The sequence below is a fragment of the Colossoma macropomum genome, unplaced genomic scaffold (genome assembly GCF_904425465.1).
Source record: "Colossoma macropomum unplaced genomic scaffold, Colossoma_macropomum, whole genome shotgun sequence".
Taxonomy (NCBI): Eukaryota; Metazoa; Chordata; class Actinopteri; order Characiformes; family Serrasalmidae; genus Colossoma; species Colossoma macropomum.
The window spans coordinates 14602-30933 of NW_023494954.1; the positions used below are offsets into that span (position 1 = coordinate 14602).

At 40.3% G+C, this 16332-nt stretch overlaps 1 protein-coding gene across 1 annotated transcript in view; it reads left to right on the forward strand.

Annotated features, from left to right (window-relative positions):
* Positions 1–16332, forward strand: part of LOC118800627 (deleted in malignant brain tumors 1 protein-like) — a 48545-nt gene that overhangs the window by 12612 nt on the left and 19601 nt on the right. Inside the window, exons 7-8 of the mRNA XM_036560891.1 lie at positions 6231–6301; positions 6849–7146. Of these exons, the coding sequence (XP_036416784.1) occupies positions 6231–6301; positions 6849–7146 (369 nt within the window). The remainder of the gene's footprint in view (positions 1–6230; positions 6302–6848; positions 7147–16332) is intronic.

A 16332-nucleotide genomic window follows, 5' to 3' on the forward strand; every position in this document is an offset into this window, starting at 1 on the left:
AGGCACCATTTAAGGTGGAATGGGACAATTCGAACCTGAAGCAGAATGAAAAGCTGATTTCAGCCTCGTAAAAAGTCGAACATTGAGAGACATTTTACAAGAAACTCACAAAGTTTCCTGAGGTGCGAGAAAAGCAGCTATAGCTGAGCTAAAGGTTAAAGCAGAGCAAAGTAAGCTTGCATTTTTGTTTATATTATATTTTTAGCCTATTCTAGTACATTAGCACACACTGAGACATATTTACAGCCAAGATGGTAAAACGAATATAAAATGTTGTGGCTCCCAAGGTGGTCTCATTTTTGTTGAAAGGACAAAATGGCTCTTCTTAACATTGCAGTTGCAACCCCTGAGCCAAGCCTAGTAGTAAGGGGCCAGTACGTGCCTCAGTTTGCTCAGGATTGCACAATCGCCGCTAGTTCAGTTAACGGCCGTGTTCTATGGTTCAGATTTTGCGCGGATTGCCTGAAGCCTGTAGCAAAATTGTAGCGAAAATTATCGCAATAGCTACACAAACATTTGAAGGCGCCACAGCTGTTAGCTACATTTCATAAAAGAGCTACAGCTATTAGCTACAAAAATTTGTAGTTAACTACAAAAAGTAGCGCGCTACTTAGCTACACTCCCATCCCTGGACTTTGGTGAGGGCAGGGGCTGAGGTGTTTCAAAAGGGCATTTTGTGGGGGGCACTTCTGGAATAGTGCATATCCGGATATTTTTAGACTATGAAAATACCATTATTGACAAAGTTATTGTAATGTTGTTGTGTTCTGTATGCAGATCCAATTTTAATTATGCAAACTTATATTCAAGTATACATTATATATTCAAGTGCATTTTTCTTGTTGCAAGAACCAAGTAACAAACCTAATCTGAATAAATGTCCTATTAAGTAAACACAGTCCCAAAGTAATATTCAACATTTTATTAAACTTATCATCATATTTAGGTTTCAGTAAAATTATTATTATTATTACTATTATTATTATTATTATTATTATATCACAAAAATTATTAATTCTTCAGATATGTGACTTGATGATTATTAAACACAGTTGATGATTATTAGTCACATTTGAAAAAAATATTCAAATGGAGCCAAAAGCTATAAAAATTCAATTTCTCTGCCTGATCAGGACTGTGCACGATTCAGACTGCATGGTGATTGTAACCGTTGCAACATAATTGATGATAACAGGCCTTTTTTATTCTTTTTTTATGGTGTTATTTTCTGGCTCAATTACTACTTACGCAACCAAACTGTGCCTGCTCTCCTGAGACAATTATAAGTATTATAAAGGTTTTGCACAGTGGCATATTAATCATTTAGGGCACCAAAAAGGGCACCATTCATTTTGAGGTCTGACTATTGAAGAACAGGGTAAAAGGGGTTAACAAAATATGAAGAGAAACAGATGGACAGTTTGTAATTGTAGAACTACAAAGTGCACCTAATTAGTAACTGGACCCTATAAAATAGACAGTGAATGCAGAAACAAGGAGGTGTACTTAATGAAGTGGCTGGTTGGTGTATATATACACAACACCAAAAATAGTTGGGACTGTAGGTAAAATGCAAATCAAAACAGTGAAGAAAGCAACGATTCTTAAATTTACTTTGACCTGTTATTAAATGAAAACAGTATAGAAACAAATTATTTAATGTTTTGTCTTTTGAGTGTCTAAAACACTGTAAATTGGTCTAAAAATACATCTTCAACAGGTGGTGCAATCATGTTTAGGTATAAAAGGAGCATTCAAGAAAAGCAGAGTTCTTTATGACAGAGGATGGGTCAAGGCCCACCCCTTCGCCCAAAAATGTGTTAACAGTTTTAGAACACTGGGACTCATTCACCAACCGTTCTTCAAACCCACTTATGCAGTTTTCATGAAGATTCTGACATTCATCAAGGCTTTCTAATTTTGGATTTGTTCTTAGATAAGAACAAAATCTGCACACACTCAACAGCACAAAAGTGCAAACAATTCTGTGGTTTAAGAACACGTCAAAAATCTGATGTAGATTTTTTTATGTTCTAGTGAGCTAAAGCGCTAGGATATCTGAGATGGACTGATACAAAGTGTGTTGTTGTCTGACAAGTCCACCTTCCTTATTTTTTTTATTTATTTATTTTTTATTTTTTTTAAATAATGGATGTTGTGTTCTCTTGGCCAAAAAGGAAAAGCACCATCCCTACTGTTACCAACGCAAAGTTCAAAAACCTGTGTCTGTCATGGTGTGGGGGTGTATTAGTGCCAGTGGCAAGAATGACTTCTAATTCACATCCGTGAATTAGAATCACTTTATTTCACCAAGTAAGATACTGTCATGTGCAACTCCCAAACTGGCCACCAGAGGTCATCCTCTCCTGGATTCTAACTGTCACTCATCCACACCTGTTCTCAATCTCCATTCATCAACTCCCCTATAAATACTCACTCTATTGCCACTCTTTGTGAAGCATTGTTAGTGTGTTGCTGCAATCCTGAGTCTTTTCTCTGTAACTTTTTGTCTTTGAGGTTTATTGATCTTGGCTAACCTTTTTTGACTCTGATTTTTGGGCTTTGTCTTGGATTTTTCTGTCTTGGATCCGTTATATGTAATTTTGGCCTCTGACCTTCTGCTCTGCCCAACTCTGCTTTTGGACTGTGTTTTTGTACCACTGTCTGTCACAACAAAGCCTGCTTATGGATCCTACCAACCAACCTAGCCCTGCATTCTTACAGTTACACATACATGCATGCGCAGGTGAGACATGCAATCAATGACGAACAGCTGTTTTAATCAAAGTAATGCCAAAATCTTCAACCATGTGTAGTGATAGGAGTAATTTAACCTACTTTTGCACTCGTTAAAAAAGGGCTCAAAGTAAAAAGTTTACTTCAGTGTCAGTTCTGGGCCGCAAGTTCAGCTATAGTCAGGGAGTCAGCTTGCCCAGAAGGTATAAAATACCATCCATACAAAGGCTAGCTTGCAATAGATGGCTCATTTATTGATTCATTTAAAAACAGGGTAAATGATGCATTAAATTATATGTTAGATTGATGGATCAGATACATGTCTTTATCCACAAAAATACTGTAAAATTGAGTGGTGAATTAATGAAGCTGATAACCAAATGGGGAACAGATATGAGGGAGTCACCTGATCTGAATTTACTAAGAGGAACAAAAACCCTGCAGAGAACTAACCAGGCACCAAACTGAGCATATGTGAGAAGTGCTTTGCCTTACTTGCTCAGCGAGTGGTCAGTTGGAAACACCGTCCTTGGTGTGGGCTTGGAGTATCTGCTCATATGGCACTTTGGGAGGTCACTCCTACCCTTTACGCAGTGAAAGCAAATGTGAGACAGCACAACACAACCTGCTTATTTCCTGTGGTGGTCAAATGGGAAGGACACCCTCCTTTTAGCTGCCTCTGAAAGAAGCTGCAGTAGACATGGTTTCAGCAGATTCTGAGAGGACCATTTTAGACTCACTCTGCTCCACAGGCAAACTTCTCTGAAGTGTGAATACCAGTTTGTTTCCACTCCCTCTCTCTCTCACTGTCCAGACAGAAGGTTCTGCACCTGAATTACCTCTGGCCAAACAATAAAAATTCTTAACTCTATCAACTTGTGATAGAGTATAGAGCAAAATATGTTGAGTACTTTCAACAAAAACAGGCAACTTCAGCTTCACAGATCTGGAAAAGAAACGCTCAGTCTCTTTGTTCTTAACTTCTTGACTTTCTCTGAAGTTCTCTTGACTTTTTCCAAACTTCTTTTTGTACTCTTCCTTCTGAACCAAGTAAAACTCTGGATTCTAAGTTGAAATCTGCCTGAAGCAACTCTTTTGGGTGGAGACAGAACAGGGATACAGAGGTTCTCGTGCATCATGTTAATGAATATTTAATTTCTTGGTTCAACTGCGTCAAGTTTTGTCAGTGACACAGTCTCTCCTAAATTCACCATAAAGTACTCAAACTAAATTTTTTATTCTTTGATTTTTGAATCTGGTCTATATAAAACATAAGAACATAAAAAATAAAGGACATTATGGACATGCAATTTCCCATAATCATACTACTAAGGTTTGAATCATCTCATATCCTCTTGTTCAAATACGTTGTATTTCAAATACACATTCATCAGAAGTTATTACACAATATTATGTAAATTAGTCATTACTTGACCACCATATCATGACACTAAGAATACAAGTATTAATACTGATATGAAAAAAAGAAGAAAAGAAGAAAAGAATTAAATCTTCTTAATGAGCAGGAAAAAAATATAATTTGAAGTTATATGAGACTAACTAGCCCTTAGTTGAGCTCCTGACCCAATTTCTAATTGGGAACAAATAAACCCAATGACCAGCACAGCGTCAAACCATTCAGTAGTTGATATCCAACAAAATATGAGTTATCTGGAATGACAGTGGGTTAGTTCGTAAAATTTTTGGACATGCAACACTTCCCAATCCAGTCACTGGGTGGCACTGAGGATCCTTGACAGAAAGTGTCCCTCTTATGAATCCATGTCTCAGCTTCTGAATGCCATACAGATCCTTGTATTTAGTAGCAGTTAGTAGTTTCAGAAGGGAGATTTTCCTTACATTTTTAGAGAGCCTTGAGAAGCTTACTTAATAAAAGGGAAAAGCCTGTAAATTTACTTGCTTTAATTAATTTCAGCTTTATTGTCATTATGCAAATACAGGATTGTACAGTATAACAAAACACTGAATGGCTACTTCTCTGTGCCGTGATTAACAAAATAGACAAAGACAACAGTGCAAAGACAAAAGGTGCATAGACAGTGTGTACAGATATGTGTATGAGCAGTAACTGTAGGTAAGAAGGCAGAAGTAGAATTTACATCACAAACTATAGTTATAATACTATATAAATAAACTATGATAAATATGTAGACTTGTGCATTTTATAGCTTAGGTGTTTATAGTGTGTATTAACTGGAACATAAATGGTCATAAAGATCGGTGTGGTGTCAGTCTTTAATCCTTTGATGGTCTGGTATGCTAGACTCTCTGATGAAGTCCTCCTAAAACAATGTGACAAACAACACTGTGGAGAGTGTGTTTGTGTGTGTGGGGGGTGATGAACAAGAGGTCAGCACTTAAAGTGTAGAGGCTTTTACTGAGCACAGGGGAAGATCTCTGTTGTTTGAGCAGCAACAACTTGACTGTTGCTCATCTCTTTGGATTTTTAGACTCTTTTAAAACTAGGCTGTTATGCCTGCTCTGGGCTTAGATCATGCTTAATTTTAATTCATTAATTTTAAGTCTTTGACTATTACTGGAGCTGGTTTGATAACAGTCAGCTTAATCAGAACTGTCTTCACTGTCACTAGAAGAAGATTCTGGTAGACTGCTCCTCTGTTCCACACCTGAAATCTGAAAAGACAGGGTACAGTTTCTGTTCCTTTCTATTAGCCTAGTTCAGCAACTAATTTTTCTCTTTATAAAGCAATGCAGCTTCAGCCTGGAGGACTGATAAGAGGCAGATTTGTAATGGAGCATTACTTTGTTGATTACATCATGTTTCATAAAGAATTTCTTCAAACACAATTTATTTAACATTTGCTTTAAGTCATCTTCAAATTAGCACTCAGACTAGTCAAATGATCAACCTAAGAAGAAAAAGAAAATAACTTAAAAAGAGAAGAAAAAGAAAATTAAACAGGTGAAAGATTAAATTTCTCATGGTTGTGCTGTTTTCAATTGAATATACAAATCAAAAAGGATTTGCAAAATGCTGCTTTCAGTTTTCATTTACATTTTGCTTATTTTGGGTTTGTATAGATTATATCTCTTTATGGGATTTAATTTTATGTTGACAACTGCACCAAGAGATATTGCTTGTACACCTGTGACAAAGCAGATAAAGATTTTGATTCTGTTTCTAAAGCATCAGTCATTGAATGGCTGCTTTTTACTACAGTTTCCAGCCCTTGTGCTCTTGGGCAAGACCTCCTTTTGCCCCAGGTGGTATTGCTATAGAGCCGATATGGGACATAACATTGTTATGGTTTTTCCACTAGTTTATCTAGGTTTTCCTTCAGGTTGTCATCTGTCTGTATGTCCTAGTATTTGCTATTTTTGTTGAAGTTTATTACCCAAGATATTTAAGGTCAAGAATTTCTACTAAATACATTTTTTGTCAATAATTTTATATTAGTCACCTTTAATCATCACTGTAAAATGTTCTCTTTTCTCCCTTGGTAATATTTCAGGAGTCAGGCTGGTTGGAGGTTCTCGCTGCTCTGGGAGAGTGGAGGTTCTTCATGGAGAGTCCTGGTCCACAGTGTGTGACGCTGACTTTGACCAGCAGGATGCAGAGGTTGTGTGTCGAGAGCTGGGCTGTGGGCTTCCTGTGGAGGTGCTGGAGGCAGCTGCTTTTGGCAGAGGGGAGGGTCAGGTGTGGTCAGAGGAGCTTCAGTGTAGAGGCAACGAATCTCAGATTCACTTCTGTCCAACATCATCTTCACTCAAACACAGCTGCTCCCATGATAATGATGTGGGACTGGTGTGTGCTGGTAAGAACTGCATTCACAATTAATCTATATAAATAATACTTTATTTCTTTATTTTTTCTACAAGCAGTTTTTCTTTGCATTATTTAAAAGTGATACTGCAGCAATGAGGAGCTGTCTTTAATGTTTCATGTGTCTCTCTCTCTCTCTCTCTCCCTCTCTCCCTCCCTCCCTCCCTCCCTCTCTCTCTCTCTCCCCCTCCCCCCCCCCCCCCCTCCCTCTCTCTCTCTCTCTCTCTCTCTCTCTCTCTCTCTCTCTCTCTCTCTCTCTCTCTCTCTCTCTCTCTTTCTCTTTCTCTGTTGCACAGTCAGTGTGAGGTTGGTGGATGGTGGCAGTCGCTGTGCTGGGAGAGTGGAGGTTCTTCATAGAAGACAGTGGGGAACAGTGTGTAGTCATGGTTGGGATATAAGAGATGCTGCAGTGGTGTGTAGAGAGCTGCGCTGTGGAGAGGCTGTAGATGCACTGAGTGATGGTCACTTTGGACCAGGATCAGGACCAATCTGGATGGATAATGTTCACTGTAGTGGATCAGAGTCTACACTGAAGAACTGTTCATCATTAGAATCAAGTAAACATGACTGTGATCATTCCACAGATGCTGGAGTCATCTGCTCAGGTAAACTATATTCACATATTAGAAATAAGCCAACTACGGGAAGATTTTAAATGATCAAATTCACATTTTCTACCTATTAAACTTTGTTACTATAGTTATTAATCACTCTTACTTATTACACACTTGTTTTTTATATATATTTTATTACAGAAAAGCATTGCAGTATTGTTTGCAATGATGAGAGTAATGACCAATACAGAAACAGCAAATCACAAGGTGCAACTGTAGCCGCTACACACAGTACAGGCCAGTGAAAGAAGGTTACTTGGAAATGCTTCAATCAAAGTTTCAGTGAACTCACATTATTGAGCAGAATTGGAAAGCAGATCATCCCAGTTAAATAGTCCAAGTACAGGCAGCAGCAGAAGGAGACAGTCACATTGCTCACCTCCCAAGGGTCCACCAACCGGAAATGGTGCATAACACATGAATACATGAATACAAAAATAGTCTCCCTCTTTTGTCGGCTTGTCTTTGATGCCCCTTCTCTAAGGGAAACTCAATGTTACTGCTGCTAGGCACCACAGCAGATGGTTGGCTCATGGTCAACTCTCAGGGTGAAAAAGGGGCTAAGCAGTCCAGGTGAGCCATTACTGTGTACTGTCCCACCCAAACTCACACTCAACAAACTACTAAATAGTGCCTACTCACCAGCAGCAGGTGTCATATTGTGGAACACGTCATTCAAACATATGCAGTCCTGATCATCTGAAAGGTGGTGATTTTTTGTTACAATTTCGAAGACAAAAAGTTTTGAATAAAACTATCCATACAGACAACAAGTACGTACAATGTAAAAAACCTTTCGCAAGTGGCTTTAATGTAAATTTATCTTATATTTATTTTAATGATGTCTTACCATAAATACATTTAGTGTAAAGATCAGCAAGTAGGCTTTTCAACTTATCTGCTGATAGTTAGCTGTTGAGTCAAGTCCTCAGCATATAACACCACACAGACTATTTCCACTGTTCGCTCTTCTGAAATTCGCAAGCGAGGAAAACTACAAGCACACTCACGCGCATAAAGAGAACTACTAACGTGAGGAAAAGCACCCCTGCAGAAGGAGAAGCGCTCGCGCGCGAGGAAATCAACCTGACACTCAGCTGTTTTTTCTGCTTGCTATTGAGCTTCTGCTCGCGCAAGAGTTTAATTCATTTTTGACAGTTGTGGGCGGTCCCAGCATATTATTTGTTATTACTGATTTCTGGAACTATGTTATGATTGGCGGGCTGTCAGTTGCTGCTGCATATAAAACCCAGGAACAGGACTTTTACTTTAGAAGATGTCCTTCAGAGTCCACCAGTACAATGGCGTTAGCTGAAGCGCTGGCTATGATTACTTTATTCTGTCTTTGTGAATGTTCAGTAATCATGATTAATCACTCTCAGCCAGTCTGAAACCATTTTATGACATTTTTCTTACATTATTCTAACATTATATTACATTATAACTAATACAATGAATATTGTAATTTTTTTAAAGGGCATGTAAAAATGTGAAATTGTTTAACCTATGAAATAAAAGTTTGAAACTTTTATTGAAAATTTGCATAAGAAGCTACAAATAAGAAGCCAGTTTCAGCTCGGTCGACAGCTGTGTTTAAGTAACTACTATGTTTCTCCCGAGCTCAACAGAAAATCTAGTCTAATTTCTAACTGAACAGATAAACTATTTTACCCCATTTTTTCAGGAGTGACATGAATAGCCTAACCTCCATATGTAGCCATATTACTGCCACTTACTCAAAAGCACAAATTGTTGTGTGTGTGTGTGTGTGTGTGTGTGTGTGTGTGTGTGTGTAATAAAAAATATTATGTGATTTTTACCTTTAAAATGACCATGATATTTTGTATAAAACCTTTCTTGTTTGAGACTATATAGTAACCATGAAACAATGGGATAAACCACGTTGGGCCTGTCAAACTCACATTAACCTGAAAGGAGTTCAGAAAATAATACGATTTGGTTTCAGACTGGCTGAGAGTGATTAATTATGATTACTGAACATTAACAAAGACAAAGTAAACACAGGCAGTGCTTCGGCTAACGCCATTGTACTGGCGGACTCTGAAGGTCGTCTTCTAGAGTGAAAGTCCTGTTCCTGGTTTTTTATATGCAGCAACTGACAGCCAGCCAATCACAGAACAGTTCCAGAAATCATTAATAACCAATCCTACGTCGGGACCCGCCCGCAACTGTCAAAAACGAATTAAACTCTTGTGTGAGCAGAAGCTCAGCTTAAAAAGAGTGTCGGGCTAATTTTCCTTGTGCGCCTTTTATTTAAAAAAAAAAACATATTTTACATTTTTATTGCTTATTTTGATCTTTCTTTCAAAATATTAACCAAAATCTAACCCTCTTTTGAAGTACAATGATTGAAAAAAAGAACACCTAAATCTTTCAGGAAATAAATATTTTTTCTCAAATATGTTTGTGCCACAATTATTGGCGCCCCCTCACTTAATATTTTGTGCAGCTCTTACTCTTCTCCTATAATGCTTAATGAAACTGGAGAACACATGGCAAGTAATCTGAGACCATTCCTCCATAGAGAGCCTCTCTAGATCCTTCAGATTCTGAGGTCCACACTGTGGACTCTCCTTCTCAGCTCATTCCACAGGTTGTCTATGGGGTTTAGGTAAGGGGACTGGGGTGGCCATGGCAAAACCTTAATTCTGTGGTCAGTGAGCTATTGTTGTGTTGTTTTTGGACCAATGTGCTGCTGAAAGATCCAAACTATGGCCCAGTTGGCTGAAGCAGTCAGGTTTTGATTTTTTTTCTGCTGATACCTGTGATACCATGTATTTGAATAAATTGTCCAGGGCCTGCCCCACAACATCACAGATCCACCGCCATTCTTCACAGTGGCGATCGGGTACTTTTCTCCATAGCTGTCTTCATGTACACACCAAATTCACCTCTGGTGTTTGTTGCCAAAAACTTCTACTTTGGTCTCATCTGACCATAGAACACAGTCTCACTGAAAGTTCCAGTGATGTTTGACAAGCTGTAGGAGTTTGAGTTTGTTGGTCCTGAGCACAGGCTTTCTTTTGGTAAGCCCCCCCAAACAACTTGTGGTTATATAGGTGGTGTTTGCTTGTAGTTTGGGAGACATTCTGACCCAAAGACCTAACTAATTTCTGCAAATCCCCATCTGTGATCCTTGGAGATTCTTTGTCCACTCATTCTCCTCACTGTGTGGGGTTCAGTGTAGACATACGTCCTCTTCCTGGCAGATTCTTAACATCTCCAGTTTATTAAGCTTCTTGATTTTTGTTCTGATAGTGGAAATGGGCTTTTTCAACTGTTTAGCTATTTTCTTGTAACTAACTGTTTTGTGCAGCTCAACAACCCTTTATCATATACCATTGCTGTTTTCTCTGGTCTTTCGCATAATGATGGATGACTGAGGGGAATTTGGTCTGTGTTTCATCACATATATATTCCCCAGTGAATAAGGAGTCATAGCTGATGATTTAAGTGCAGGGTTGGTATAGCTACTGAACAATTAGTAGTACTTTGTAGCTACTTTCCCAAAATGTGTAGCTAGCTACAATTTAGCTACTTTTCCAGAAAAAGTAGTGCGCTACTTTTTAGCTACTTTCAAAGTGTAACTGTCAGAATGTTTGTGAATCTCCACCTGACACACCAAACAAGCCCAACTGACAATGCGAACAAGACACTGCATTTAATCCTGTGCCACAAAGAAACGTACAGTTGAAAAGCTGCAAATATACAAAAAGATCACCAAAAAGTGTAACCAACAATCAAACTTACACTACCAAAGGCGTGATATCCAACAAAAATGTAGATTAAGTAAAGGCAAAGTCAATCATTCCAGGTTTTTCCTATCAAAAATGAACAAAAATAACCGAATACAAACCAAACAATTTTGTGCAAAGCATTGTCAACTGATGAAATAAAACTTCTCCAATTTAAACTTTTCAGCATGATCTGTACAGACATGACTTTCAGTCCTTTATTAAACTTCAGCAACACTTTCTCATCAGTGACCCTGGCTCTGTTTGGGGTGAGAATCAGGCCTGAATAATCTCTCCACTGCTGCAGAGTTGTTGCAGTTCCACAGCAGAACTAGATTTTTAGGTAAAATAACATAATCCTCCTTTACTGTAAAATCGTTATAACACACAGTTCCAACAGTTTTCACAATAAATGGTCTGGAAATGGAAAGGCAAAGAGAAAGATTTAATACGGACATCCATAATTTGGAAACGAATGGACTTATTTGCATTTATAATCACTCAGCTGGTTTCCTGATACGTTTAATCTGAACACAACTCATGAAGCTGAAGTTGCTTCTCTTTTGCCAGCTTCTTGTTTGAATTGTCCCGTTCCACCTTAAATGGCGCAGCAGTACAATCTGGCGCCTCAGGGACAATTTTGAACGAGAAGCTGGAGAATGTGAAGCTGAATTCAGCCTTGTAAAAAGTCGAACACTGAAAGACATTTTACAAGAAACTCGCGGAGAAGTTTCCTGAGATGCGATAAAAGCAGCTATAGCTGAGCTAAAGCTTAAAGCAGAGCAGAGTAAATCTGCATTTGCGTTTGTTATATTTTTAGTCTGTACTATCAGCACATACTGAGACATACTTACAGCCAAGATGGTAAAACAGACATAAAATGTTGTGCCTCCCAGGTGGTTTCATTTTTGTTGAAAGGACAAAATGGCTCTTAACATTTCGGTTGCCGACCCCTGAGCTAAGCCTTCTAGTAAGGGGTGATCAGCAGTTTGCTTGAACTCTCCATGGCTCAATCAGATTTGCACAGTTGCCACTTGTCCAGTTAACGACCGCATTCTATGGTTCAGATTTTGCGCAGATTGACTGGTGCCTGTAGCGAAATTGTAGCGAAAATTATTGTTATAGCTACACAAAAATTTTAGGTGCTACAGCTATTAGCTACATTTCATAAAACTGTAGCGGCTACAGCTGTTAGCTACAAATATTTGTAGTTAGCTACAAAAAGTAGCATGCTACTTAGCTACTCTCCCATCCCTATTTAAGTGTACCTAATCACTCATGTGAACTTAAAAACATAAAATATTTTTTTTATTATTAATTTTTATTTCAGTTATTACACCTGAAATAAAGGTTAGATTTAGCTAATGTTTTGAATGAAAGATCAGAAAGAATAAATAATAAAAAATATATATATTTAACAGGTTGGTTTGCTCACGATTAGCAGGGATGCCAATATTTGTAAGGGGAACTATATGTAATGTATGTATTACAATAGCTAAGGTCAGTTGATATTGTTAAAGTGGGATAAGATGACATAAGGAGAAACACTTTCATAGACTGGATATATAGCAACAATTCTCTTCAATCAGCTTGAAAGCTTGAACAATATCAGCAGAGCTGAACAGAACATGAACAGTCAGAGTTTTCCAGTAGATAGCCCAGTACACATTAGGATTAATAATTAAGAGCCCAGAGCCAAACATGCATTAAGGCACCACACTGCTCCCTCAAAAGGGTCAGCTCATCCCACTACAAAGCTACACAACAAAACAACATGAGTGAACTATTCCACCAGCTCATCACTGTGACACGTCAACAGAATCCAGACGCTTGCAGAGAAAAAGGGCTAAAGTTGTTTTAATAGAGTTAGGCAAAGGCTTGGTCAAAAAACAGGCGTGGGTCAAATCCAAAAGACAAAGGCAAAACACAACGATGATCATATCACCATGCGAACAAACACCAAGGGGCTAGACAACAGAATAAGTCGAAAAAACAGGCAGAAAGGTCAAAAACAGTGATCAAAATGACAAGCAAAAGTACAGAAGGGGATAGGCAAAAAGGCAGAGTCAAGTAAACGAAGAAAGGGTCAAATACACGGCAAACTATAGATCATACAAAAACGCTCAGCAAGTTCAAAACGAAACAATACCTCGCACTGAACCTCACTAAAGCCCGGGCTTAAAAACTATCCTACCTAGATCATATGACATAAGACTCAGGTGCAAACAGTTAGTACTCTGGGGAGCGTAAGCGCTGATAGGAGCGCGATAGTCTGTCCGAAGTCATGTGATCCCCCACGGTACTGTGGGTAGTCCATTAAGGTCTCCGAGTCAGAAGGAAGTTGTTCAGTCATGTGATCTTGCTGAGGGTTTTGGGAAATGAAGTCCATAGCGTCTTGTGATGCTGGTGAATCCGTGACAGTACCCCCCCCGAAGGTGGGCCTTGGAACGAGGACGACCTGGACGACCACCACGCACCCCACCGGATCTCGGAACAGATGCAGACCAGGAACTGCCTCGGTGCTGAACCCGCGGTTCCACCTCCTGGGAATTCTGCAGACGGGGCGGCAGAGAGCTGGTGAACTGCTTATGCGGTCGACCCCTGGGATGAGGAGCTGGCTTAGCTGGGAATCGACTGTGGAAATCGGCAATGAGCGCAGGGTCAAGCACATCCTGAGCTGATACCCACGACTGCTCCTCTGGACCATACCCCTCCCAATCCACCAGGTATTGAAGGAGCCCACCCCGTCTTCGAGAGTCCAGCAACCTACGGACAGCGTAGACCGGTGCGCCATCTATCTGCTCCGGTGGTGGGGGTGTGCCATCCGGTATCGCCTCGTCCAACAGGTTTTAAAAGAGAAACATGAAAAGAACGTGAGACTCAGAATCGTGGGGATAATTCTAATCTATAAGTCACATCATTAACCCTCTTGACAATATTAAAGGGCCCTGTGTATTTAGGCTGAAGTTTTTTGCAACTTCCCTCTGAACTACGGAAGTCCTTAGTGGCTAACCACACTTGATCTCCTGGCTGAAACGTTGGGGTTGGACCCCGGCGACGATCTGCTTGTTCCTTGGTCCGCTGCAGTGCGTGCTTGATGTGTTGATGGGTCTCCTCCCATACCTGTTCACTCCTGCTCATCCACTGGTCCACTGCTGGTACGTCCGTGTGGGCTCCTGTCCAGGAGGGTGGTTGATAGCCTAGGACACACTGGAAAGGAGTCACGCCGGTTGCAGAACAGGTCAATGAGTTTTGAGCGATCTCTGCCCATATCAAATATTGAGCCCAATCCGTGGGATTTTCATAACAAAATATCCTCAAGAATTTCCCCAGTTCTTGATTTACCCGCTTACATTGTCTGTTCGATTGTGGGTGGTAACCAGATGAAAGGCTAATGGAAACTCCTATCTGCTCAAAGAAGGCGGCCCATACCTGAGACGTGAATTGGGGACCCCTAAATGCGACTGAAACTATGTCCTCTGGTATGCCAAAACTGCGAAATACATGCTGGAACAAACTCTGGGCGGTCTGAAATGCACTGGGAATGGCAGAAAAAGGGATAAATCTTACTCCTCTGGAAAATCGATCTACTACTGTCAAGATGGTAGTATACCCTTGCGAAAGGGGTAAATCAGTGACGAAATCGACCGCTATGTGTGATCAGCGTCTATTAGGCACTGGTAGAGGCATTAGCTTTCCGGCAGGGAGTGTCTTTGGGGTTTTGCAATGGGAACATGTCGAACAGGATGAAACAAAGAAATGAATGTCTTTAAGCATTGATTCCCACCAATACCGCTGCGCTAAAAGTTTATGGGTTCGGGTTTGTCCTGGGTGTCCAGATGTGAGAGACAAGTGAGCCCAGGTGATGAGCTGTGTGCGGAAGGCCTGAGGAACATGCAGTTTATCAGGAGGGCACTGACTGGGGATTTCATGGTTCCAGAGAGCTTTTTCAATGTCTTCATCAATCTGCCATCTAATGGAGGAGATGGTGATTTCTGGCGGGAGAATGGTCTTATAGGTGTCTTTTTCTAGGGTGAACTTCTGTCCTTCGTGAATTCATGATAACGCATCCGCCTTGGTGTTATGAGAACCGGGTCTATAAGTAATGTTGAAATGGAATATGGCAAAAAAAGGGACCATCTGGCTTGTTCTGCATTGATTCTTTTCGCTGGATGGAGATATTCTAGATTCTTGTGGTCTGTTAAAACAGTGATCGGAAAATTGGCCCCCTCTAGCCAATGACGCCATTCTTCCAAGGCTAGTTTAACTGCTAAGAGTTCACAATCTCCTATGCCATAGTTTCTCTCTCTGCGGCAGACAACTTATGCGAATAAAAGGCTACAGGGTGTAGTTTTTGAGGTAAGCCAGTTCTTTGAGACAGTACAGCCCCTACTCCAGTCTCTGATGCATCTACTTCTACGATAAAGGGCTGTTCAGGATCAGGGTGTTTTAGTATGGGGGCTGTGGTGAACGCTTCTTTGAGTTTCTGGAACGCACATTCTGCGGAGTCTGTCCAAGTGATCTTTTTGGGACTACCCTTTAAGAGGGATGTGAGCAGGGAAGCAATGGTGCTAAAGTTTCTTATAAAACAACGATAGAAGTTCGCAAACCCTAAAAACCTCTGAATTTCCTTCACTGAGGTGAGAGTAGGCCACTAAACCACCGCATCCACCTTGTGGTCATCCATTGTAACTCCTTGGGGGCTAATGAAGTACCCTAGGAAAGAGACTGACTGCAGATGAAATTCACACTTCTCTGCTTTCAAAAATAAATTATTCTCTAGGAGTTTCTGAAGGACTAAACGAACATGTGTCACATAGGTCTCTTTGTCAGGTGAGTAAACGAGAATGTCATCCAAGTATGCTATAACAAAATGTCCTAACATATCTCTGGGAACGTCGTTAATGAACGCTTGGAACACTGAGGGGGCGATAGAGAGTCCGAAAGGCATCACCTGGTATTGGTAGTGCCCCCTGGTGGTCAAAAAGGCCATTTTCCACTCATCACCTTCCCGCACTCGGATCAAGTGAAGAACTTGGCCCCCTTAAGTTGTTCCAATGCTACAGGGACCAAGGGAAGAGGATAGGGGTAGGCTTTTGAAATCTGCTTGAGGGCCTGATAATCTATACAGGGACGGAGTCCTCCATCTTTCTTTTTAATGAAAAAGAAACTAGAGGCGATGGGGGACGTCGAGGGCCTGATGAAACCCTGGTCAAGGGCTTCCTGAATGTAGATGTCAAGGGCCTTTTGTTCCTCCTGTGTTAAGGGGTAAATTCGGGCTTTGGGGAACACGGGATTCTCTACCAGTTCTATTGCACAGTCATATGATCTATGAGGGGGCAATTTGGTGGCATTTTTCTTGTTGAAAACGTCCTTTAAATCATTATACTCAGAGGGAATCTCAACCATAGTGTCAGCGTTG